The following is a 27116-nucleotide window of genomic DNA, read 5'->3' as shown; positions in this document are numbered from 1 at the left end:
AATTTTGTTTGCTGTTGTTGATATTAGTTCCACCCCAAAACACGATTACAATCATTATATATACATATATTTTTTCTTTTTATAAAATAAATGCAAGCTTAATAAAACAAATTTATTTCAACTAACTTCAACTTAATTTATTTCTAATACAAACCTAGGTAAGGCATCAAATTTCAAATAAAAAATAATGTATTTATGATTTAATTTTTTTTTCAATACAATAAAATAATATTGCAAAAACCTCTATGGGTATTTTACCAATCGATGTTTCCCAAAATAAACCAAACCACAACAGCATCGCAATGCATCTAGGGTATTTCTTTTTATGCGTTTATTACGTAGGCCTTTTATATCGAAAAATACTTGAAACTGTAGTTCGGATATAAGGTCCCTTTAAAAGTCAGTCAACCAACATACAAAAATATGATGTTCAAAACGCTATACGTGACTCGGCGAAAATTTACGATTATTGCAAGGGAGTTCTACTAAAGAAGTTAGGCTTAACAAGATTTTCCACAAAGAAAGAGGTAGATGGAAATTCTTTGGGATTCAGCTATAAAGGTAATCGGCGCGAAATACGCGCGTTTCCTATTTCATTCCTTTGCCTAAGCCTAATTGGCAAGTTATAGAAGTCTGTCTTTAAATGCTAAGCCTAAACGGCAAGCTATAATAGAACCAAGAAGCGATATCTAGTTTACTAGGGAGAAGGTTTAAATTCGCCATATTTCCAGCTTTATCTCCAGTTCAAACGTATAGTAGGTCCGGAGTTAATCCCCGCCTAAATTACAACCAGCATCTCATAGGTTCTTGAAAACTCACTTCAGCTCGACGCGAATGACGAAAATTACTTGTATTTTCCGACCGAGGAGAGTGTAGCGAAATAGTCCGGCCACCTTTTACGAAATGTATATCGAAAGGGGGACTGGGACTATGGCGCGTGAATACTTAGGCATCTTAAACCTTTCCCTAGTAAACTAGACATCGCTTCTGGATAGAACTTAATTGGCAAGTTATACGTGTCGGTATTTAAATGCTAAGTTGAAATGGCAAGTTATAACGAGTCGGCCTTTAAATGCTAATCGTAACTCGCAAGTAAATTGTTTACGAATGATAAAAATTTGATATACAATACAATATTTCGATGGCAAAGACAGCTTTTAGATTCACTTAAAACATTTATGATAGGACTAATCTAGTTTTAAGCCTTTGCAGAAACTCAATTTAATATTTTTTCTCTTAACAATTTAACGGCGTTGTGGCCCCACATGATAAACCTAAAGAAAGCTGTGGATACGAGCAAGAGAGAGAAGATCTAGTAGGGGCTAGTCCAAATGTTTACGAAACATTTACGGGTAATGGCATCTTCTTTTGGTAATGGGGGAAAGGTCAATACTAAAGGTCATCCCCCCATAAAAAAACTAGAAGATACGAGAATATAATTTTTCGTGAGAGTTGAAAACTGTAGCGTTCGTTACACGAACCCACGCAACAACCATCTATCAAAAACTGAAACAAACCCCTTAACAACTCTTGGTTGAATTAAAAAATAGGGTAGATAAGGGATTGTCGTCCTAAAAACATTGAATTAAAGGCCATTTTCAACTCCTCGAGATCATGACCATCGAAGACGATTATCCTAGTTTCAGAGAAATAGAACCCTAAAAAGGTACGAGGTCAAGGCGGTAAGTGAGGCAAGAGAAGGGAGTGGTCAATGGTCATACTGTCACAAATATCGGACAGAGATTGTCGTCCTAATTAAATCAGTAACCAACTTTGCTACTCGATATCATGAAAAAATGAACCGAGGGGGCCGTAGCTTCACTTTATGGCGAGCGAGATTTGAAATCTTATGATTTAGCCGATTTGAAATTGATTTCGAAAGGATTTCGCCTAATTTCGTTAATTGAAATCTTTTTCATTGCTTCATTTGAATGCTCTGTGCGAGAGCACGACATTTGACAGGGTTTATACGAAATTTCGAAACCCAATTTCCCTGATATTTCCAGGTTTTCCAGAGTACTTCTTATAAATTTCCAGGTGCATTTTTTTGCATTGGAGGAGTGTTATAATTTCAAATAGGGTAACCAGACTATACCTACAACCACATTATATAGGCTCATGCCTCTGTGGTTGCCAGTAGCTTTGGTTACGAAATAAATATTATATGTTTACCATTCTTTGTTAGGTTATAATAGACAGTACCAAAATACAGAATTCCATACACCAGGGCTGATACTCACTCATACGCTCAATTTTAGTTGAATAAGTGACTAATTAATTTAGAAATGGTAAGCAAAAAGTGACTAAATAGGGGCCACTTGAAATGAAATGTTTTCAGAGATGACCGATTTAAAAGATATTTTGAAGGTCAGTGTCGTAATTTAGCTCAATCAACCAAATTAGATTATGGGTCCCACTGAAGTGTATTTGTTTCACTTTATTTAATTTCCCTGATTTTTTGGAAAAAATTTATTTTCCCTGATTTTTCGAAGAAATTTTCATTTTCCCTGATATTTCCCTGATTTTTTTCCTCTACACCAATTTCCCTGATATTTCCAGGTTTTCCCTGTTTTCCATGTTCGTATGAACCCTGTTTGAGGAACAGACCGGTCTCCTCGAATCTAACCCTAAAGAGGTCAAGACTGACCGTGAGGCACGAGGTAGAATGAAAGCACCACTGGTCACACATACACTGTCACAAATATTGGACAGGAGAAAAAACGTCTAAAGATTAATGACCAGAGACACATCGCCTACGGAAGGGAAAAAGAGATTGGATACATTTACAGGGGGGAGCTAGGACTCTTCGATCGGGTCGGTCGGTCTAGACCCTTTTTATAACCTCCGGGGGCTTTACCCCGATCCACCTGCACCCCCGAAATGGTGAAATGACACTCCCTACAGCTGTCTACGTCTAGCTAGGTAAGAGTACCGTATACATATATATTTATTCAGAGCATCACCCTAGCCTCAACAATCTTAGAATGCCTCAAAACCGTAGCCTACCTCGCGTTATCCCCGTTACAAAGCAAGGTTGCAAAACTGATTATATTGGTACTTGGCAGTGGTACACTTTCGACTGCACTGTTTCTTATGAAAGAATAACAACCAACCGGCGCTATGATACCACCATGAGAAATATACTGTTACTTCTAGGGAGTCGAAGGGGAAGGTGTAGAAAACAAAAAGAAAACCCCAGTTCAACTTGGCAACGAAGCCCCTTGAATGTAAGGTACTTTTAAATTGATTGGATTCAGTGTCAGGTTGATTTGACGTCGAATTCAGGACATTAAGAATCAGGGGAGAGACTTTATATCATATCATAGATATTGGAAATATACATAAAGGGGCTTGTATATTAGAAGGTTATACAGTTTATTTTAGGCTTAGATTGTTCCTAATATCTATGGTTAATATACAGGGGGAGCTCCCTTTGAAAAGGAAACCGATTTTTTGGCGGTAGTTAAAACCTTACCGCCTTCGACACGTGACTTGCGTTCGCGATAGTAAAAGAATATAGGAGCTTCAACTTTGGAATATGTACAGGGTGTTTCTGAAAAGTACGTCAGTAATTGAGAGCAGTCTTCTTTTGGACGATTTCGAACCGAAAATGAATCTTATGAAATTTTGCCCTATTAGCCACCCTTTGAGTATTTTATGGATGACCCCTTAAATTTAAGTAATAAACTGAAAGAGAATATCTAGTTTAATTAAGGGGTCATCCGTAAAATACTCCAAATATAACTTGACGGCAAAATATCATAGAAGTTACATACATTTTCGACTCAAAATTGCCCCCCCAAAAAAATCCCCCTTTTCAGAAACACCCTGTATGGTCAAATTGCAACGTGGAAAAACAACGCCTTCCCCAATTATAAAATTGATCCCTTTCAAGATCGCAACCGTAGTTCTCTAAAGGATGGAGAGGCGATAGTCCTTGAGGAGCTTGGTTTTCTCCTAAATTGCAATTGATAAATAGACTTTCGAAACGTGAAAAAGGAAGGCACTCAAATACTAACTAAGTCCTTTCTCACTAGAGAACCAAAATTTATTTTGAAATATAAACCCAAGCGCATAAAGGTGAGGTGAGGATATTTTAATTCAACGTTAATTTCACTTTTTAATTTTCATAAAATAAAATGGAAACCACCCTAAAAATTTAAAAACCCCGGAGTTAAAAAAAAGCGAACGTAATTTTTAATTGTTCGTAATAATTTATTAATTCAGGTTACTGTTTCAACCTCATTAACAATTAGCGCCTCCAGTTAATTTACCACCAACACCGGTTTCATATAAAGAAACACGATACCCCAAATTCCCCCTGCGATATAATAGTAAACACTTGGAAGTTAATTCACGTTGCTTTTTGGAAAATGTACGACTAAAAGGATTGATACCATTTGCACCAGGAGGCCTGGCTACTTGGCGCACAAAGTAGCCTCGCCTCCTGCAGTGTAAACGGTATCCATCCTCCTTGCCTGAAAACTATGTATAGGCTTTAAATAAGATTCTAAAAATGGGCGGCGTGTTTAGGGTTCGTTGTATTTGATGGCAGTTCGAAATAAAGGCTATAGCACCTGCGTTATTTGTTTTAAACAATCAAATAAAAATAAAAATGGGTGAAGTTTAAGCAAAGAATCGTGAGGCACGGTTAAAGCGCACTTTGCGCTTCACGCTCAAAAATTAGATTTCCAAAACTTGATAAAGGAAACCTCCCAGTAATGTTAAGATTACCTTTCCTTTGTTTCGTTTTCTAGAAAGGTGGGCGTAACCCTTTAAATTCATCAACGGCACATAACCTACGAACGAAATGCGGTAGATCAGTTGCTATAGCAACGTATCCACGTCATTGGGTAACTAATTCTCTAATTTTTCCCACCACATCTTTGCGAATAATTAAAAAGCTTAGATGTAATATAAATTTAGGAGATGACCTCTGACCTTATAGTCATAGTCACCCAGTGAGATTCAGATTAATTTTTATAGTAGGAAATGAGGTATATCAGTTACTATAGTAACGTATCTACGTCATTGGGTAACTAATCCTCCAATTTTTCCCACCACACGATTACGAATAATTAAAAAGCTCTCAGATCCTATTTAAATTTAGGAGATGACCTCTAACCTTATAGTCACCCAGTGAGATTCAGATTCATTTTTATAGTAAGACAGCAAAACGCAATTAACCCAGATTTAAGATGATTTTACGTTTGATAAAAAAATATTACAATTAGTCTATATTGCTCGGGCGAAGAATTAAGGTCAATGTTTAACCTTTAACCCTCCAGTACGGGGAGCGGCCCCTATGGTAGGGGTCAATAGGGCAATACTTCTTTTAAATTAGTGTTTATTTATACTCTACTACGTCATAAAATGGACCACCCACATTTGGTTTTTTAATAATAAAAATTTTCATTAAAATATTTTAGCCCCAATGCCAACGACATATTTCGCCCAAAAATGAACGCCTTAGGGCCATATTCAAAAGACAAATTTTTAGAAGTGACTTAAAAACTGATTATAAATTCAGTCAGTGTTATTACATATTTTAAAATCTAAACCGTACCTTACTAAGAAGTAAGAACCCCATAAATTATATGAAATTTTAAGGATTATACCAAATTTAAAGTTATTTAAATCTAAACATAAATTGACGTTATTTTTTATATTTGACTTAATTTACATAATTTATACGAAAAAAATGTCATAAAAGTCACTTAAAATCATCGAAGAAATAAAAATTATTCATCGTTCTGGTCCAATTACGTTTTCAGTTGTCACCAGTTTTCCAAGTTAAAAAAAAAATATATTTTCCTGTCCTAAATATAAGTCTAATTTTAGGCAAATGTTCTTTACTATACCACTGTAGGAATGAATTATGGTTATACAGTCCCAAATTTTGGAAGTTAGGGTTAGAAAATAATTAAAATCATTAATTACTTTCCCTCTCTCTTTCCATGGTAATGGGATGGTTCTTATGGAGTTTCCTTATGCGAACAAACGTTTCCCAACAAACAAATGAACAGTGTCACGATAGTTTGCGGGGGTTAAATATTTATGACACGCTAAATGGGATATTGTATTATATCCCATGATCACCAATTTCGAAATAAGCCTTGCCGGTATTCCACAATAGTTAGTTGCGAGTTCAAAAGAGCCTTTACTTCGTTAGAAAAAAGTAAAAATAGTATTCAGGGTTCATAGAACTTTTGGATAACCGATTTCACCAGGGTTTTTTATAATATATGGAGTAATAACAACGAGAGTGGTTTTCTTATATTTGCAGTAACCATTTCAGAAAAAAACTTACTCAAACCTTAAAAATTTTCCTGAATTTTACTAAAAATGATAAATTTCTCCGAGTTTCCCCTGAATTTTACTAAAATCCTAAATATTCCCAACTTTTCCCTGAACTTCACTAAAAATTCTAAATTTCCTTCAGTTTTCCATAAATTTTAATTTTACTAAAAATTCTAAATTTCCTTCAGTTTTCCATAAATTTTAATTTTACTAAAAATTCTAAATTTCCTTTAGTTTCCCATAAATTTTAATTTTACTAAAAATTCTAAATTTCCTTTAGTTTCCCATAAATTTTAATTTTACTAAAAATTCTAAATTTCCTTTAGTTTCCCATAAATTTTAATTTTACTAAAAATTATAAATTCTCTTCAGTTTCCCATAAATTTTAATTTTACTAAAAATTCTAAATTTCCTTCAGTTTTTCATAAATTTTAATTTTACAAAAAATTCTAAATTTCCTTCAGTTTCCCATAAATTTTAATTTTACTAAAAATTATAAATTCCCTTCAGTTTCCCATAAATTTTAATTTTACTAAAAATTATAAATTTCCCTTAGTTTTTTGTCAACTATTTATTTCCCCTGAGTTTTCCAGGTTTATATGAACACTGGTATTTCCTTTTGAAAAATCGTACCCATTCTTAGATTATTAATGACGAAAGAGGTTTAAAAAAAAAGATATTAAATCACTTTTTATTGTCTCTATAAGAGAAGGAATTTTTTTCCCTCCGTTTCGATATTGATCTGCGAAAACGCATTTTCCGAAAATATCTCTGTAGGGACCAACCATAAATACAGCGAATTTTATGTCGTAAGAAAAAATGCAATTCTTAACGTTAATGTTCTTTCTACAACTAACTCTGATAAGTTTTAGTCTTCCTGATATCAGTAAATCATCAGATTGTTAGCTACTACATTCCTACTATACAACCTTATTTTTCCAGAAGTAGGGGGCCCCTATTATCTCGTAAATATTTAAGACAACAGTCATACTGCGTATGTCAGTATACAGGTGTATACACCACCACCTCCCTAGGCGTTTCCGTTCTTTCAAAAAATATATTTAGCAAATATACAATTCGATATCGTAACATCCAATAAATTTACGACATTCTTAAGCGAGACATATCCCTCAAATTTCTAAATGCCAATACCGATACTTCGACTACTTCTGTAGTAAAACTTCGACTACTTCTGCAGTAAAACCCAACATTACAAGGGGAGTAAACTTTACCATAAAATCCCTGTTAAACTCTACACTATGCGAAATTGGGTTCCAACACGAGTATGATGTTGGGTAGGAAGAATCATGTTACAATTAAGGCGCTTAGTGGTACACTTCTCTCGAAGAGAAGTATTATATACTTCTGATACAGCTAACAGGAAAAAGACTTTATTTTGTCCCCGCGGTTCCCTGAATGCTAGTCCTTCCGGTTCTAGGCTTAAACAATATTTACTATAGCTCGCAATACTCAAAGGGCTTGTCAACCTGCTGGTTAGGTTGCTTCGCCAGTGACCATTCGTTCCGCCAAGCGGATCTTTTGGATACAGCCCCTTTCCTACAAAATTAAACCTGTAACCACGGTAACTACTATACCCAATCCTTTCCTCAATGTCCCATTTGAAAATTAACAAGGAAATCGACCTGACAAATCTACCCGATTGTATGGATTAAGGATAAATACGTGAATATTTCGCCAACTCGAAAAACAGCGAGGATAGATTACCTTTACAACCGCAAGACCTGGAATTGGCGACGCGACTTCTTCTATCCGCGTATCGCAACATATTATCGAACAACATAATCCAATCCGTGTCCTCGTCCCACAAAATTCGACCATCATCGGCCACGACACTATCGAATGATCGCCGACGACCGATACCCGAATGTCCATTTTTGGCGGTACCACTTCTCGTGGCCGAAGTGGTGACAGTCGTCAAGGAACTTTCGCTGAAGGAAGCCGTCCCTTCCCCGCCACCGTTTGACACTTCTTCCGAAATTGAAATCGTTTCCGAAAACGAAATGGAAGATTCCGAAGAAACGGGGGAAGAAGTCGACGCTGGTCCAGCGCCTACGTTACCTAAATTCATCGTGACGTCGTGACGGTCACCACCATTTTTGACAACGTAACCATTCGTGGGCGGAAGTAAACCATCACCACTCGGAAGTACATCATCTAATCCAGGTAGCGGAAGCGAGTTATTGGAAGCGGGGCGATGTCGTTGGTCAGTTGTGGTACTATCCGAATTACTGGACTCTGTGGAAGTCGGCATGGCGCGCGTCTTTTTTTTTTAAGAGATATGTTTTATAAGGTAACGAACGAAAGGCTGGGCTCGTTGGATGGTTTTATACTTTTTTAAGAGGGATGTCCTTATATATTTCAGCTATCTGCATAGCCGACAGTATAAGGTGGGCGGACCTAGGCTTAAGGAAACGCGGCGACGGTATTTCATGGCCGCTTTACCGTAAGCCGCGATGTTAGGGCCAGAATCATGGAAAAAACACCGGGAAAGTCGTTCTAAACCCATGGAAGGCTGGTCGCCTTATGCCGTCGGCCCTTTTAAACAAAACACGCCGATCTTACTCGCAATCTGGACTCGGTGACGTCACACGAGCGAAACAAACAAAAGAGCGCGTGCACGATTTCTCGTGAAGAAAGAAAGAAACAGAAGAAAATCAATTGTGACGTAAAAACACCTTAAATTCACGTGATTTCATGGCGTCGTGAAATAAAATTAAATTTCGTTCTTCAGAATAAAATCACGAATTGATCATACTGGCACACGAGAGAGCGAGAGAAAGATAAAAGGACACAACAGCCTCGCGCAATGCCTCTAGTTAGACTGTTTTTCCCATAACGCACGGCTCTCTCTCACTCACTCACTCTGGGATGAGGAAGGGAACCGGCGAGCTAGCCAGAGGCTTTGGAATAAGAGAAGGTCTCCTCTCCTACACACACAGAGAGAGAGACCCGTTTCCCTGGATCGATATTACCAGCGTGATCAAAACATCCCAAGTATAAATCTGGATGACGCTGCTTCAAAGTACGTATAGTTTCCAGACGTCGTCGTGGTTTGTTTTAAACCTTATATTATTGGTCGAAATATCACACTTCCTTGTAAAATCCGGCGTTTTTTTTTAAGTTTAATTCCAAGGTTTTTCTTAATGCCGTCTCATGCATGCCATACAGATAAAAGTATTTTAACTACAGTTTTGGGTTATATTAGGCATCGGTACAATGACCCATCCGGCGGCACCAGGAATGGATTTTTCACTGAGATGGGGGTCCTTTATGCACTATGCATTCTATAATATGGGACCTTTAAAAAACCCGGCTTACGCTTATGGTAAGTACTTCCCTACCCCGCCGCGACTAAAATGAATGGGAGAAATTTTTTTTCGGGTATAGCGGCGGCGTAGATGAGAACTAGAATACGATCCAAGGATGAAGTTTGAATATATTTATTTTCAGCCCCCTTTTTTTCCCGCCTTCTTGATTTAGCCGGGAAAACTGCGCGAGCTTGACTATATACCACGGCGCGCGCCAAGCGTTTTTAATAACGCACGTGCCCTACTTAGTCGTTTTAAGCCTAATTCCAGCAAACTTAATCCCTAATCCTTATCAAATAATTCGATAATTTTATTTGCATCTACGAGATTTTTAACAGATTTTAAACGCCGGCCGGGCCCGTCTTTTCCTAGTCAAGCCTCGCCTATCTTTCCTATGTTAAAGATCGTTACCATTCACCCCCCTCTCCCCCGTTTTCCCGCCCTTTTGCTGCACTGCGGGGAAGCCCAGCGCCCGAGACTCAAGGCGGGAAAACGCTTTAAAGCGTCACAGCCACGAGGAGGGAAAAGATCAAGCACAGGGGAGGGGGGGATTAAAGTTGAACAGCCCCCACCACGTGACAATATGCAAATTAGGGTGGGTTTGTTTTAATCGTAACGATTAGAAGTCCATGTCAGAGTCAGGAGGAGACACCCGCCATTTTACCTACTGTCAAGTAATATTGACCCTGAATATATTATAGTTAAAAACACACTTTTGGCAAAGCATCTTGGCTTAAGGGGTTCCCTAATGTTATAAATAGCACTATCTTAAGATACAACCCATCCGCGAGTCCCAGTTTGGCCTCTATAATCTCTGGAATGTCTCAAAACAGCAAGGTCACGGTTATGTCAACTAAAAGCCTCCGTTGAGAGAAAAAAAATCTTTCTTGAAGTAATAAAACCCTTTCCGATACATCAAAATTGTATCAAATTATGTCAAAAAGGGGCTTAATATTGGAAAGGGTCTAAATGAGGTCAATAAACAATCGTCTGTCACTCAAACTACCAGATTTAAGTATTTTTTTCAAAGACTAACAATAATCCCGTGCCTTTTACCTCAATTTTGACACCGTCCCCAAAAAAAAGGCCGAAATCACGATGATACTACAACTATATTCACGCAAAACTTTCCAACACATCGGAATTCCAATAATTTCTAATGTCACGTCCTTAATACACTATGATTTGCATAAAATTTTATAAACATTTACCCTTTTTCGCCGTTTCCATCGATTTATCACGTAAACTTCCAATATAACGCGACTATACCTAAGCCTTACTTCGTTTTTAAACACTGAGAAGAAACCTTAATTAGGCTTAACCTAAAAATAACTTTAAAGCTGCAAAAAAGAACGTTGGTGGCGGCAACTTTAGCGAAGCGCGAGAACTACAACATCAAAGACTTGAAATTCCCACACATTTTTCCCGCCAAAAATACACTCGATAAACTAACGCCATCTATAGGGAAGCGTTAGAACCACAACGTAAAAACTTTACAATTTCCCGCCAAAATCATTTAATGAGAAAGACAAACTAGCGCCATCTATCGAGATGCGTGTGTACTTTACTATCCCGCCAAAAATAATTCATTATGAAGACACTAGCGCCATCTATCGAGATGCGTGTGTACTATACTATCCCGCCAAAATAATTAGAGAAAGGCACACTAGCGCCATCTATCGAGATACGCGTGTACTTTACTATCGCGCCAAAACAAATACATTGAAAAGGGCACACTAGCGCCATCTATCGATACGCGCGTGTACTACACTAAATAAATTTCGCGCCAAATTAAAATTTATTTGATTCACTTACCCAAATCAGTTGCAGTTGCAGTTGGCAGAACTTCGCCGTTATTTCGGACTTCGTCGAATTTTTGTAGTAAAATTTGCAGCCTGAAATTTATAAAATTCATGTTATTAATTAAAAATTGTTGATAATTAATTAATTATAAACTTAGGGAAAAAAAGTAAAAATTACTTTGGTCCAGCAATGCTGTATTTCTTGCTCAGGTCCTTTCTAACAGCTTCTCCCACGTGTTTGTAAATTTCTACCAATGTTAAGATGGCTGTATCACGGACTTGGGAGTTAGGATCACCCAATAAAGTCACAATTTGTGGCATTAGTTTTGATATTGACAAAGATTGTGAACCGTGTCTGTTTACAAATAAATAAACAATTACAAAAATACATAAACAAATTAATATAATTACATTAAAATATAAATTAATATAATTACATTAAAATATAAATTAACATAATTAGAATAAAACATAAACAAATTTGAATAATTACAATAAATTACAAACTAATTAATATATTTATAATAAAATATTAACAAACTAATATAATTACAATAAAATATAAACAAATTAATATAATTACTATAAAATATAGAAAAATATATTTAAATACCTAATAAGTGTATCTTTAAGGAGTAACATCATTTCATCACGAATTCTAAAATTTTTGTGACTAAATGAAGGAGCTAATTTTTCAAATATATACTGAAATAATAATAAAAAACGTTAATAACTATTAGTAATTAATTTAATTTAATTTAATTTTAATTTAAATTACCTGGGGAGATGCCACTGGATTCATTAACTTCAAAAGAAGTGATTTTGCAAGTGCTCTGACCTAAAATAAATAATCAATTTAAATATAATTAATTAATTTATAATTATTTCAAAATGAATAAAATAAAATAAAATAAAACCTATTTTAAAATTAATTCTATATTTATTTATTCACAATCTTGAAAGTGGCTTAATAACTATAATTTATGTATATTAAAAAAAACCGCATTTATTATGAGGAGACTTTTAAAAACTAGTCTGACATTGTGTGGGCGGATCATTAATGATAATCTCCCCTTTAAAAAAAAAAAACTTCTAACAGTAAGAATGTGGGAGACCTTTTCTCAAAAGCATATTTCTTTTCTTTAAAGTCACTTTGTTGGTTAGAAAACATTAAGGGATAATAAACAATGTACAGGTTTCCTTTCAACTTAAATTAAACTAATTCTCAACTTCTAAAAGAGACTGCCGACTTTACATCAATTACTAACACAAATAAAGGCAAATGAAGGCAAATTTAAAAGCATAACTGCAGTTTCAAAGGATTAATAAATTTAAAACTTCTATTATACTCAAGGAAACACCATGAAAAGTCCTTGAAAAATACTGTTTCATCCAGTTTTTTTAGTTTAATAAAAGCCTTAATCCCCATTTGGTCAATTATTTAACTTCCTTAATCTTTTAAACTAATTTTAATTGCCAAAAACATAAAGATATTTATTTACCTGATCCTTGCTATCACCCAATCTATCAACTGTTGCGGGTAAAACTGTGGAAATGTAAGGTCTAAATTCATCCTTTAACTTTTCTGCTAAGATTATTAGAGTTTCTAATCCATTTTGTGCCACCTAAAACAAACAAACAAACAAACAAAAAATTCAATTAGATATTGTAAAAAAATTAGCAAAGAATAAATTCATCGTAACTCCTCAATCATAATAAACAAACTAACCTTAAAATTGCTGCTTTTTAACCAAGAGACAAGTCCATCAATTAAAACTCCAGTGTCTTCACATTCAATGGGGTTTATTGGGTTTTCAAGGAAGGCTAAAACATCAGTGCCCAGTTGCAGACGTTTTTTAGTGTCTTGACTTGTCACAATGGGATTGACAAAATCTTGTAAACTCATCATGGCCATTTTTTTTCCAAGATTTGTAAAATAGGAATTATCAGGTAGGTTCTCGAGGAATTTTTGTGTTGATTATGTTGCCAAAGTGACCTGGCTGGCTTCACCCTGACCAAATGGTCAGCTTAGACATGGCCTAAATGATTTATATGCAACTCCAATTAGAATTAGCATTACTATAAATAACTTAATTGGACTTCAACGGTAATTATTGATATATATCATAGGGAATGGTTAGAAACATGATGAAGAAAAGAAGGAAGGAACAACATAAATAACTTAGGCATGCTGGTTTTACATTAGATTCTACACCATATTTAAATCAAATCAGTATTGAGTACTATATATCATCTTGAAGAATAGTTGCTTAATATTAATAAAATTGCAAATTTCTGTCTTTAACTTATAATCATAACTATTAAAATGCATAATAAAGTTTCCAACCACGGAGTGATCGAGGCTTAACGCAATTTTCCCCAGCGGTTTCTCCCTAGCTGAGCTCTAAGCGTAGGCCGAAGGCAGGGGCTCCGAGCCTCCTCCAAGGCTCGGGCCGCCCAGTTTTATAAAATCCCGTCGTTAGGCCTAACGTTTATCACACAAACACACCTGAAAATTTCAAGGAAACTTACCGTTCAACTTTTCCATAAGTACATTAACTTATCCAATTCCTAACTCGATTAAATGGCAATTAATTAACCAGTTAATAACGAAATTACGCGAAGACTCGGCCTTCCAAAGTCCAAACACAGCGACTGATAAAACTTCCGACAGTGGATTATTACGACGACGCGTGACGTCACCAATTACTAGTTCAATGCGCAGGCGCACTGTACTTCTCGACGAATAAGGCAACAAGTTTACAGCCTACACGAATATTTAAAAAGAAACAAGATGGATAGTTCTGCCATAAACGACAGTGTCGCGGCTGACTCTTGTATGGTAATGGGGGGAGGTTATGACAGTTGGTGAAATTATCTTTTCAAGGTTATGACAGTTGGTGAAATTATGTTTTCAAGGTTATGACAGTTGGTGAAATTATGTTTCCAAGGTTATGACAGTTGGTGAAATGTTATTTTCGAGGTTATGACAGTTGGTGAAATGTTATTTTCGAGGTTATGACAGTTGGTGAAATGGCCTTTTCGAAGTTATGACAGTTGGTGAAATGGCCTTTTTCGAGGTTATGACAGTTGGTGAAATGGCCTTTTTCGAGGTTATGACAGTTGGTGAAATGGCCTTTTTCGAGGTTATGACAGTTGGTGAAATGGCCTTTTTCGAGGTTATGACAGTTGGTGAAATGGCCTTTTTCGAGGTTATGACAGTTGGTGAAATGGCCTTTTTCGAGGTTATGACAGTTGGAGAAATGGTGTTTGTCGAGGTTATGACAGTTGGAGAAATGATGTTTGTCGTGGTTATGACAGTTGGAGAAATGGTGTTTGTCGAGGTTATGACAGTTGGAGAAATGGTGTTTGTCGAGGTTATGACAGTTGGAGAAATGATGTTTGTCGAGGTTATGACAGTTGGAGAAATGATGTTTGTCGAGGTTATGACAGTTGGAGAAATTAGAAGTAGAGGTTATGACATAGTTGGTAAAATAAGCTGTAGGGGTTATGGAAAGCGCCCATTGTATCTAATGATGTTTTGGTGAACGGGCGCTCAATCCGAAATTTAAATTATTCGTAATTCAATGTCAGAGCATTTGTTTTTGAACAAATGGAAGATAAATGGAAAATGTGGTTAATTTATTTCCGATTGATGGTTGTCTCGTGCCGTTTTAAAGATAGGCTTAGGATATTATTGAGTTGTTCTTTTGTAATTTTTCAAAAGTAGGCTTATTTTTAAATTAATCGAAGCTCGATATAATACTGTTTAGTTTTTAATATGGTACACTTTCGTCCAAGAAACTTAATTTTAATCACAATATAAGTAGTTTTCGTTGAACAATAAAGCTCTACAATACAATTAATTCAAAAATGCCTTATATATATTTCTCTCTTATATATCAATATCAATATATATATATATTATATACAATAATATTAACGGATAAAACAAATTGTAGACGAAATAGAGAGAAGGACACGCTGTTTTGTTCTAGGAATGGAGGAAATTGCCAGAGATTGATAGGAATGAGGTATCATGGAAAATATAAAATCCTTAGAATGGTTTTTGATTAAAAATAGATCAATATAATGATCGAAGGTAGAATTTCTAAGCTTTTCTTTTGAGGAACACCAACTTTTTTTTTTCAAAATACACTGATACAATTATGGATTGTGGCACAATTAACGTCTATTTAGGATATAACACGTCTCATACAAATATTGTACAAAGCACACTGTTTTCTTGTTGTGTATTATTTCAAATGTACATTGTACGTACTTTATATCAGTGTGAATGCGCCTTCTTTCATGGCCCGATTTGATCAAACGCGCTTAATAACTTTTAGAAAGCGCGTCATCAAGGGTGGCTATGATTAAATTTAACGCCTGGATTTTTTTTAAACGATTTACTTTTCAATTTCTCATAGAAAATCAATCGGATTTGTTTGTATCTTAGAATTATTATCAATTTATGTACATGCTTAGATTTTATTAATAAATTTTTTCACTTAATTTCGTTTTAATTAATTTAGAACTTTGAAATGAGACAAATTTCGTCCAAATCGGAACAGAATTAAACAGAAATTATTAAAATAATTTGTATTATTTTCCAAATACTTGATTTTCCAGGAAACAATTCATAACTTATTAAATTTTGTTCCTATTACTACGCGGTTTGACTCATTTTGAAGCTCTAATTACGCTCTATTTAAATCACTTAACTATAATTATCCTATATTTAATGTTGATTAGAATAAAATTAAATGAAAGCGTCGCAGTTTTTGTTGTTGTTGTTGTTGTACTGTTAAAGTTATCTGTACAGGATTATTTTAATTAACATTAAATTATAATTAAAAACCCCTTATTTATTTAATTAATCCCCCCTCTATCTACATACACCCCTTTGAGGACAATTTGGAATTGATTAAACAGAAATATTCATTTTAAAAAACAATGACGGATTTAGCTGTAAAATTAAAAAAGATCGATGTTTAATTACTTTGAGCATTTTATTTCATTCCCCCATTTAAAATTAATCAGATGATAGTTAATTATACCTTTGACAACGACGCTAAAAGTATCACGTGACCGTAATAACGCTGTCAAAGATAGAAAATCTTGAAAACATCTGAATTCCAAAATTCCTCGAATAAAAATTTTTCTACTAACATACTAACATTAATTTGATGATATTGTTATTTATTTATTTATTTTTTTTTTGATAATTATATTTCATATCGGATGGATTTAGAGTTGTTTTTATATATATATATTTATATATAATTTTAATATAATTTACTCGAAATAGCACCAGCTCTCGATAATTAATTCTGATATTAATTATAATAATAATTAAGTTTGGAATTATCTAGAAGATTAAATTAAAAGATAGGAGCTATTTATTTCGGGTAATATACTATTTAATTAAATATTTCTTTTAAATATTATATAGAGAATTTATTACCGTATTTAACATTCCAATGAACCTTTTCGATTGAACTACTCTCACTAAAGAATGTTTTAGAAATGTTCGTATTTCCTACGTCACAGGGAGTGGTTCCTATATAAGCTTCGTATCTATTTCAAAATTACGTCACTAGAAACAAACCCCCTTTAAAAAACACCTACACTCTATTTTAAAAATAAAAATATGCAAAACCAAAAAAACCTACGTTTCTTTAAAAAAAATTATAGCAGGCGATTGAAACGCTAAATACAGTAAAGTATTTAATTTTTAATTTGATTATGGAAAACGTTTTTCGTTAGATTTTAAATATTTTCGTAAAAATTGTTCACACTCTTGTCACACTGTCGGAAAAAGATTAGTTTTAAAAAATTCGTTTATATATTTATATATAGCTTCGTATGTGTGAAATTTGTTAGCTTAATTAACTTTTTTTTTGTATTTTGTATGAAGGCAATATGTATGTATAATATACTTGTATCTTTGTTGTTTTACTATTTATCTTTTGTAATTAGGTCCACCTTCCCAGCCTTTTTAATTAATATTTAATTGTTTATAATTAAAGTTGTTTCCCCACAAATTACGCGTAATTATTTAACCTTTAACCCCACCAAGTTAATTATAATTTTATATATATTTATTTAATTTTTTTTAACATTTTTTTCGTTACTAAATAAGTTATTTCGCTATTTACGTATTTTTTATTTACAACGTAACGAATGTTTAATTTTTTTGTTGTTGCGAGTGTTTAATTGTTTACCCCAATGTTTGTATATTTATTTATTTATTTTGTTAACAGTCTACGGATGTTGCCAGCAACTTTATTAAAGTTTTTTTTAATATATTTAAACGAAGGAAAAGTATCCCAAAATCTTTCCAACAAGTCTAGTTTGTTTGTTTATTTGTTTATATTGTTTTTATTTTTTCGACGACACTTTTGTTTACTAAATCACGTCATCGTTTAAATAAATGTCGCGCGCACTCTAAAAATTGGTTACTGGAAAAAGAGTTTGGAACAAGAGAAAACGAAACAACAAAGTTTGGGTCAAGAAAATTATATAGGTGTATAGTTTTGCAGTCTTGAAAAGGGTTAAAGCACGTTAAATAGGGTAGGAAATTTAACCCTTTTCAAGATTGACTCAAGAATGTTTATTAAAAGAAAATATAAAAACCTTTAGGCCTCCGGAACTACTTTAAAAGCTCTATTAATATTTTTTTTCCAAGTTGTTGTTGTTGTTATTTTGATTGGACACGCCTTAGGCTTTCCTGAAGAAAAAGAATGGAAATTTCGATTTCTTTGCAGGGGGTGGAGCCATCAACATCGGCATCTGATTCTTATGACTGATGTGAATCTTTGGTAATTTGTAATTTGCATTTTAAAGATAGATAAAAGATATTTAGAATGGTAAACGGATTATATATTGACCAACAAGGATACCAGGAAGGTGTCCGCAACCTCCCTGTTAATAAGTCTTATAAATAAGTATTAATGTAAATATACCGTGCTGGGCGGTTGCATCCATGGTTCCCCATCAATTTGCATGGGAAATCTCTTCCTGGTACGAATGACCACGGAAGAACACTGGGCCAAACGACGACCGGACGCTCGAAGTCCCGCCTTAACTTGACCGACATGCATACAGTTTTCAAGCCCAATCACTTCAATCAGTTTGTCACCAATATCTTAAATGAAGTAAGTACCACATCATCATTGAAATGAGGTATACATTTGCGTTCGCGGACTTACCTTGTACCGCGGTGCTCAGGTCGATGGGGCTGCAACTGTTTGTCGGCGCGTCTTTGTCCTTCTTCTTCTTGCGTTTCGAGCGACGTTTTCTCTGGCTGGGGTTATCCCCCCATAGGTTGGAACCCCCGTAAATACTGGGGATGTTCAGGACGGCGATCCCCTGTAAGGATGGACCGCTAGACAAGTCCAGAGACACTCCGTCGCACTACAATAACAAAAAACAAACAAGCAAACTCAGAAACGATAAAGGATAAAAACCACACCATGATTCCAATTAGCCGTATGTGTTGCCACTTACCATGATATCAACATCTTCGTGCAAATTCTTGCAAGTAGCGAAGAATGTTTCGGATGTGGCGAATTCAAAGTACCACATCTTGTTCTTCATTCGACTACTGAATTTTTCCGGGTGTTTTTCCCGTTCAGAGTGAAATTTGATGGCGATTGACGCGTCCTGTTCACAAATAAATAAATAAACCGCTTATCCTAATCTCCAATAAGACTAGTGGTCTGTTGGTCTGCTATAGATACACTGCGGGGTTAAAAGTTGTATGGGTTGATAAAGACTTACCACGCCAATTGAAAAGTAATTGTTGAAGATGTTACAGGGAATGGGATCGCCTTTCTCGTCGGGGTTCCCCGAAGAACTGATTTCAATTTTCCATCTGTCCATCATACTCGTCACCGCCTTTTCGGTTTTATCCAAAATCTTATCCAAATTTTCGTTCTCGTAACCTAATCACAATCAAAACTAACTAAATTAATAAACTAATTTTATTTAAGTTAATTCCATGGCGGATTATAATAATCGTTATTGAATTTAAAGTAATTAAATTGAACTAAAGAAGGTAGTAAGATAAGGGTTACCCGGTCCCCATCGCAAACATCTGGCCAAATCATTTCCCGTCCCCAAAGGCAGAATTCCGACGGAAGGAGGATTGGTGAAATTTAATTTATCTGTCCGGAATTGTAAAAGGAACATTGTTAAATGTGTCAGATCGCGTTGTTGGCCCCGAGGACGCACCTATTGTATCGAGGACCCAACCGACCGTACCATCTCCTCCGCAACACAAGACTTTAAAATTTGGGACGTCTTTGTAAAATTGTAAACTGGGATATGAAAAGCTTAATTAAATTTTCTTCAAAAGATCCAAATGGTATAGTATATAGTCATACCCTTGCATTGGACCTGTTTTTGATAAGTTGTAAACTTGCCGAGGGTTCAAAACAAATTGAAACTTTCGCAAAATTCTTCAAAAATTCAAAGAGTTAAAATATTTTCGCGTATTTTAGGCCTATTTTTAAGTACCTGAGTCCCTGTCTTCCTCCACTCTTTGGGTTAATGAGAACTAACAAGGGGTGTGACCCGGTCAACGGGGTGATTTGGAATGACATGGGAGAGACTGAAGATTGGTTCCCCGATTCTCCTATCATGTTCGAGTCTGTCCTTGAAAGACTTTTTTTCGGACAACTTCCACTGACGCTACGTTGCCTTTCCTAAAGACATTGACGGCCACAGAATATATTGACAAATCTTAAGATCTCTGACAATTTCAACACTAAGGGGTAATCCACTTTACAATTCTCCTCTATTCAGAGCTACCAATTACTTGGGCATAGATAAACCCAAGCTAGTGTATTTAATTTTTTAAAAAAAGTTCAATTTTATGTCACAGTGCCACGGATGTCAGAATATGGATCAAATTTAGGACGATAAACCTCTGTCAATTTAAACACAAAGGATAAAACCCTTTTAGAATAAGATAGCTAAAATACTCCTCTATTTATTGGTATCAATTTCGTTTGTCTACGTCAAACAGATCTCGAGATAATCGAATTTCAAACCTCCGTGAGTGGGAAAAGTTTATACTTCAAAACATAGTAATTTACGTGTCCGAACTCCAAAACGACAACGCTAATACCCTATAACCATAAGTTCATAAGATATGTTCCGTAAGTTTGTCACTGGTTACAAACTGGAGCTTGTCATTTAGTGACGTAGGTCATAGATTCTCGTAAAGAAAGGCTTGTCGTTCTCAAACTAGTTCTAGAGTAATTCTCTAGCATTACGAAGTATAGTAGGTGTCATACTTATGGAACATATCTTATAAACTTATGCTATAAGCAATTGAGCTCCTCAATGCATAAACTAATGAGAAAAATGGGAGATTCGAACTTCAGCGTACGTAGTAATACGCGCATTCAAGTTTCGGTATTTGGGTTACATTCTCGGGGGGACAAGCCAGAAGATAAAAGCCTTCAAAATTTCCTCTCGGTAAAGAGATCAGAAGCTAAGCTTCCCCGAAAAGGCATTATCGCTAATGTACCAGCGTATACAACAGTGACATTTTCACCTGTCTACAGAGCATAGCGCAAAAAGGGCGACATTATACCTATACGTACAGTGTCAAGCAACGAGCGCGTATGGGTCTATGTAAATTATGATAATTACGTAAATACATTTTTCGCGAAAACAAAACAAAACAGGGGCTACCTTGAGCCTAATTGACACGCGTAATTAGTCAATAAATTAGACTAAAGCTTTCAACGCAATTAGCTTCAAAGGAAACCCCAAAGTTGAATTATAAAGGGGCTTCCCAATATCCAATTTTAATATGATTAAATGTATTTGCGTATAATGAAATCTATATTGCTTAGTAATTTAGGTTTCAGATAGGGGTTATAGGTTAAATTTATAAATAAACTGACCAGTACGATGGGGCAGATGGATGTGGGTGGTAAAATATGATCTCGATGAGCTCCTAAGGTACATTCCGGCTTCACTTGAGACGCGCAATGATTGTGAAGCTGGAATATATGAGAAACAAAAACCACCAGAGATATCGCTTTAAATTCTTTATGGCAGACTTATCAGTGAATATTAGCAATAAGTCGACTTACGGTCATTTGACACCATCTGCAGTGAAGTCCGGTGATCCCGTTATAAGATTTAATGGGTTTTTTGCACTTACTACATTTTCCAGTGCAGTTTCCTTCAGTCCAATGATGACTCATTGACTAAAATAGTAAAGGAAATAAAGGAATAATAAAAGTTTAAATATGTTAATTCACTCACATTTTTTCTTAAAGAAAAGTTTGATTTTTTTTATTAATTTAAAACGCTATAGACTTAAAGCTCACCTGCGAGGTTTTCTTGGATTTGACGTAAGTGCTGATACAGGAAGCTGGTGCTCTCTGAACGCAACGTTCGTGCACCGTGTATTTACAAACTAAATAAAAATAAACACAGAAAAATAAAAAAAAAAAAATATACGTGATCAATTTAATTAAAATATCTATTAGTAAATTAACTAAAAAATCATAAAATCGAAACGATAACTCAGGTTAGAAACGACTACCGTAAGCTAAACCACAGGGGCCCGTAAAAGTGTAATTATCTTCTTTTGAAAGAGGACCCATAAAATTTTACTCTTTTTATGTACGTACACTATAAAACCGCGAGCAAAATGGGCCATACCTGTTATGGGAACATACTTTCTACAAGTTAGCCATAATTTTGGCCATAAACGTTTTACTACACTTGAAGGTAAAATTTCTATAAAATAAATTACATTTTCGCAGGGAAATGAAGGACCATTTTAAATTTTAAAGTTTAAATATATCATAGACGTGTACTTACAGATGCAACAAAGGCCCTTTTTTCCGAGACCAACGAGCATGTTTAGGCACAAATTACAATAGGCTGGTCGGTTGAAATGTTTTAGTCGCCAGACGTGATGACCATCGTCTTTAACGTTCTGCGCTTGCGTAAGGCCAAAAAGAAAAACATTATAATAATAAGATAAAACTAAAGAAAAAATAAAGAAAACTGACCGCGTCCAATCCGAGCAGAACCAACAGGGGTATAGTGGTCATTCCTCCCTTCTTCCATTCGTCCAAAGAAACAGCGCCGTCCGCGTCGTAGTCAATCTCGACCATCATATCCTGAAGAATCTATTTCAATCAAGGCGACACCCCCATTAACATAAAAAAGCATAAACGCAAGGTCACTCACTAGCTAGCTATGATGTCAAAACAAATCTTTGCAACAACAAACCGCGAGTATGGTCACTCAAAGTGGATATGTTAGAAGTGTTAGCGTAACTCACCGGTTTCAACTCGGACACGTCCCAACCGAGGTACTCGGCCACTGTCATCATTTGATTCACGATACAGTCGATCTCCTAGTGACCATTCATCAAACAATCAAACAAAGACAGAGAGAAAAATATACATTGTTGTAGGCCAAACATTTAGAAAAAGTCATCGCTAGCGAAAAATGGTTTAGAAGCAAATGAAACGAAAGTTAGGACGCGTTCAATCATTAAGTAAAAGATTGTCTTCCAACCATTTTTGTTATATTGAACTTCGCGTTAATTTACTGTTGATTTTCTTTTCATTACGATATTAGATGTAATAAAAATGAATAGTCGTGTAGTATAACGCGACATTAGAAGTAGTAAGAAAGCTATCTAAACATTTCTTACAAGGTTGGTTAGAATTGGGATCTACCGCAGCAATAAACAAAGAATCTCTTTTTTTTATCTTTTGTATTTATCTTCTTTCTTTAAGAGCTATAGTAAATGATTCGGACAATTGGATTGTCCGGTGGCTTGCTAAGGGAGTGGTCAACCCAACATTGAGAAAGAGATAGAGAGAGGGAGGGAGTGAGTTCTAGCTACCGCCAAATCATTATTGAGATCTCAGAGAAGGTCTTTAAGGATATACTTACGAGGCTTAGCAAATAAATTATTTACAAGCTTAACAATACGTAGAATAAATATTTCAAAATGTGGAAGATAACAATATTAAACGCTCGTAGAGTCTTTGTTAGTAAGTTAAGATAAACAATGCAACAAAGAGAGTTGAACTTAACTTTGGGTTTAATTAAGGTATAAAAATGCTATTGTTTGTGTTCTTTATGGTAAACATTGTAACAACTTAACTTTAATTCGAATTAAATTAAAGAGATAGTATGTAATTTCAAGGGATACACTCACGTTATGATCCAGGACCCCATTTCCGTCTGTATCGTACAGTCGGAACATAACTGTAAAATATGAAGTAAGAATTGTATAATAATACCATTATCTCTAATGACAGATCACCCCCCAAATTAATGAAAATTCATTTACTTACATTCTAATTTATCTTCAGGGCGATCATTCTCCAAGAGGGAAAGATAGCAGACTATGTCCTTTAGAGGAACTCTTTCGGCGTATATATCGATGTGACTGCTGGCCTTGCGTAAAGGCTTAAAGTCCACTGGAAAGAAAGACACTACAAAGGGACAGAGTGGATGGAATGAAGACTAACTTGAAGATCAGGAATTGGCCATATGTCTAATCAGCGCCACTAGCGGATGGTCTGAAAACTACTCCCATAGAGTCTAGGTATATTTAAGCGGGTTTGCAGAATTTCCGCCAGGTGGCTCGAACGCCGCGCCATCTGTCGGAAATTCTGCAAACCCGCTTAAATATACCTAGACTCTATGGGAGTAGTTTTCAGACCATCCGCTAGTGGCGCTGATTAGACATATGGCCAATTAAGGATATTGTTTTTTACTGACCGCTATGGACTAGGATGGACGAATTAGACTTCTTGGAAGAGTTTCTGGAAACTTGACTGTGGTTGGGGGACGAATCTGACGACTTTTGGTCGTTGTAATTATGCGTCACCGTCACCAAAGGATGGATTGACGCGCTACCTACGCCACAATTAAAAGCAGAGGAGAATATTTCACGTTCTTAATATACTAATTAAAAATGTAATGAACGAACGATAGTTCTTAATTTGAACTCAAGTAACTCAATTAAGTGTAGGATGGAATTGGTCTACGTGACATAAGGCGAGGGGTTCTTCACTCTTTGATGATTAGTGAAGTGCCTCTCGTGATTTACAACGTATAAACAATGAGTCTTTGATGAAGTTTCGTGTACCTGTCATACCTGTTCTTCCCCGACTGTTGCTATCACTGTCACTTCGATGATGTCCTAAGCTATGCAATTTCTCGGTCAATCCGTGAAATTTCTCGGCCAGTCCGAAATGCATGCCGGATATCCCGCCACCTCCGCAACTTGGACGTTCCCTTTCCTTGGTTTGACCACCACCAGCTCCGCTACCGGAAGTGTCTGAACAAGCCGAGGCTAATCCGTGGACTTCTTTGGCCAATTCGGGAAGCGAGCCGCTGGTGTTGTGCGACGTGATTGGAGCGCACGCCGCCGTCGACGTCACGGCTGCCAACTGCGCGAACCCAATCTAAATTAATAACCCTTCACCTATTAAAAAACATCCTCCAACAAATACGCCTAACATTGTATTTTTCACAACATACAAACGTAACACTAGCTTGTAGGAGAAGCCAGCATTCAGGGTGAATCTACCTAATGTTAATCCTACGAGCGCCTGTAGAAATGTTTAACCCGCAATACGTCGGTGTTCAGGGAGAAGCTACCCACCAGGCGCCATGCAAAACCCGACCGAGGTAATAGAGATAGCGTAACGTAACGAAACGTACTTTGAGGAGTCTGGCATCCATTCCGGTTGACTGTCCAGTGGGCATCTGAGTCTTCTTCTTCTTAACGAAAGAGATGAACAACCTCTTGACCAATTCCACGGGCGTCTCGGCTTCCAGGTAAGTGTCCATGAACAATTGGAAACCCTCCAAATCAATGTCCTTAAGAAAATACAAAAATATTTATTGAAATAACAATTTCAACTTAATTACTAAATCTTCTCAATTGTTTTTTTTGGAACATATTCACGTGCATTTTAAAATTTTTTACGATGGTATTTCAAATTTTGGGATAGAATCGTTTGTTCCAAGGTGCGTTTCTAACAACATCTAAATATCAAAGGTATAGGGTTTGGTTCAATGTTGGAAGAAACGAGCTTTAGAAGTACGATACCCACTAAATTTTTTAAATCGTGTCATTGTAAATCCTCGTTAGATAAATGAAAATTTTTGATAAATCCCTGACGAGCAATTTAAAGATAATTGAAACAAGATTTGTATAAAATGAATCTCAATTTCCGCGCAATTTCGTTCCGATTTATTATTGAAAACGTAATTATTTATGTACAGGTAGATTCCTTGTAAATTTGCACCAGCGAATTTGTAATTTGTTTAGCTAATATCTTATTCAAAGCGAAACCGCTTCCTTTCAAGTCGCGAAGGAACATTGCTTAAGCACGCTTGGAATGCACGCTTCCCCTTCCTATATTTACTCTCGGAAATAGGAAAACTTGCTTGGCATCTCCCGGAACAAGGCAACACAACATAGAGTCTTTCTTAGTTCAATCGAACCATGCGCGCTATGTCAATAAAGAGAGAACTATGGTAACTCCCCAAAGGTAACCTTTGAACCTCTTCTCAGAAACCAATCCATTTTATATTTTGTTGGAACTACTATAGTCTATAAACATTTTGCCCCCGAGAGAGAGAGAGAAAGAGAGAAAGAGAGAGAGAGAGAGAGAGAGAGAGAGAGAGAGAGAGAGTCAATAAATAAGAAAATACCTTTTCCGCATCGTATTTGGATAAAATTCCCGGTTCCTTAAATTCGGCGAGAACATCGCTAAGCTTCTTTGAAGAATCTGTAGATAAAAAACAAATTAAGTCAATATTACTTGTTTGTTTTATTGAAATCTGTGAAAATATTTAAAGCAAAAACACGTCACCCTGAATCTATAAGATATTAGTATAAATAGCCTAAACCGCGTTAGGCCTAACAGAATTTCCTTGGTAATAATGAAAGGAAATGGAGAGATAAGTCAGAAAGACGCGTAAAGAAAAATGGTGGCGAACAAGAAGCGTGGAAAAGCTTTTTACGGGACATTAGGTCCGAGCGCGTCCGAGAAAACAATATAAGAAAAAATAACCCAAGACGACGCTAGCGTTAACCGTCTTCTTGACAAGAAAAGGAGAGGGAAAAAAATATATAACGGAAAACATTGTTTATGGTGCGAGAAAAATGATTTCAAAGCTAACAGTTTCAGGAAAATAAATGCCAAAGGAAGGAAATCAATGAAAACTTTGCACAACCCAAATATTAAATTCAATAAAGAAAATATTTTGGTTACCGATTTCAATAATCGTTGGCCCGTTAACACGTGCATATACTAACACAGTACTAAGGGTTTAGATATCAAGGGGTTTAAAAATAAATAATATGCAGGTATATCGCTTTGAAATTTGAATGAAAGAGATAAATAAGTCAAAGGCCCAGTGCCGCAGTCGTGTTGTTTGAACTAGTCAATATAACACTGAGAATTTGCTTAATAAATTCAGAACGCGAAGCAGATTCTCCTTCATTTTCCTTATAAGGTCAAGGGGCAAAAGTCGAGATTCGGTGTTTGGCGGGGGGAGGCTAAGTGAGGGGGGCCATTCCTTTAATTTATTAATAAATGTTTATCTCCTCCTGGTCACGTAGCGCATGCGTTTCATTTGAAATTGAAGGCAAAGAAACGAGATG

At 35.7% G+C, this 27116-nt stretch overlaps 3 protein-coding genes across 16 annotated transcripts in view; 1 reads left to right on the top strand and 2 right to left on the bottom strand.

Moving 5' to 3' along the window:
* Positions 1-14103, bottom strand: part of chb (CLIP-associating protein) — a 36275-nt gene extending 22172 nt beyond the window's left edge. For 8 of the 11 annotated variants that reach the window (XM_089847511.1, XM_089847515.1, XM_089847514.1 and 5 more), the window contains exons 1-7: positions 13964-14103; positions 13161-13470; positions 12934-13056; positions 12210-12269; positions 12045-12136; positions 11610-11786; positions 11445-11524 (exon numbers count right to left, since the gene is read on the bottom strand). In XM_089847511.1, coding sequence (XP_089703637.1) covers positions 11445-11524; positions 11610-11786; positions 12045-12136; positions 12210-12269; positions 12934-13056; positions 13161-13346 — 718 coding nt within the window. In that variant the 5' untranslated portion in view covers positions 13347-13470; positions 13964-14103. Of the gene's footprint in view, positions 1-8025; positions 8714-11444; positions 11525-11609; positions 11787-12044; positions 12137-12209; positions 12270-12933; positions 13057-13160; positions 13471-13675; positions 13836-13963 lie in introns of those variants that run through there. The other 3 variants (XM_089847521.1, XM_089847522.1, XM_089847512.1) reach the window with 2 other exon arrangements.
* Positions 14104-14276: 173 nt separating this feature from the next.
* Positions 14277-15942, top strand: LOC149650857 (uncharacterized). Its single transcript, XM_089847527.1, has 2 exons — positions 14277-14382; positions 14512-15942. Exon 2 carries the CDS (start codon positions 14515-14517, stop codon positions 14977-14979), a length of 465 nt encoding a protein of 154 aa, XP_089703653.1. The 5' UTR covers positions 14277-14382; positions 14512-14514; the 3' UTR covers positions 14980-15942.
* Dgk (diacyl glycerol kinase 1) overlaps positions 15192-27116 on the bottom strand; it is a 34930-nt gene continuing 23005 nt past the window's right edge. Inside the window, exons 1-23 of one of the 4 annotated variants that reach the window (XM_089847526.1) lie at positions 26725-26878; positions 26162-26238; positions 25163-25321; positions 24585-24903; positions 24215-24352; positions 23785-23925; positions 23646-23695; positions 22755-22829; positions 22480-22599; positions 22286-22403; positions 21787-21875; positions 21547-21663; positions 21355-21453; positions 19955-20142; positions 19822-19896; positions 19670-19755; positions 19513-19602; positions 19217-19380; positions 18944-19099; positions 18646-18850; positions 18400-18581; positions 18071-18250; positions 15192-17895 (exon numbers count right to left, since the gene is read on the bottom strand). In XM_089847526.1, coding sequence (XP_089703652.1) covers positions 18155-18250; positions 18400-18581; positions 18646-18850; positions 18944-19099; positions 19217-19380; positions 19513-19602; positions 19670-19755; positions 19822-19896; positions 19955-20142; positions 21355-21453; positions 21547-21663; positions 21787-21875; positions 22286-22403; positions 22480-22599; positions 22755-22829; positions 23646-23695; positions 23785-23925; positions 24215-24352; positions 24585-24903; positions 25163-25291 — 2637 coding nt within the window. In that variant the 5' untranslated portion in view covers positions 25292-25321; positions 26162-26238; positions 26725-26878 and the 3' untranslated portion in view covers positions 15192-17895; positions 18071-18154. Of the gene's footprint in view, positions 17896-18070; positions 18251-18399; positions 18582-18645; positions 18851-18943; positions 19100-19216; positions 19381-19512; positions 19603-19669; positions 19756-19821; positions 19897-19954; positions 20143-21354; positions 21454-21546; positions 21664-21786; positions 21876-22285; positions 22404-22479; positions 22600-22754; positions 22830-23645; positions 23696-23784; positions 23926-24214; positions 24353-24584; positions 24904-25162; positions 25322-26161; positions 26239-26724; positions 26879-27116 lie in introns of those variants that run through there. The other 3 variants (XM_089847523.1, XM_089847524.1, XM_089847525.1) reach the window with 3 other exon arrangements.

The sequence above is a fragment of the Phalangium opilio genome, unplaced genomic scaffold (assembly GCF_054372755.1).
Source record: "Phalangium opilio isolate 3A_F unplaced genomic scaffold, DU_Popi_V2 ptg000082l_1, whole genome shotgun sequence".
Classification (NCBI taxonomy): Eukaryota; Metazoa; Arthropoda; class Arachnida; order Opiliones; family Phalangiidae; genus Phalangium; species Phalangium opilio.
This window is presented reverse-complemented; position numbering and strand designations above follow the sequence as displayed.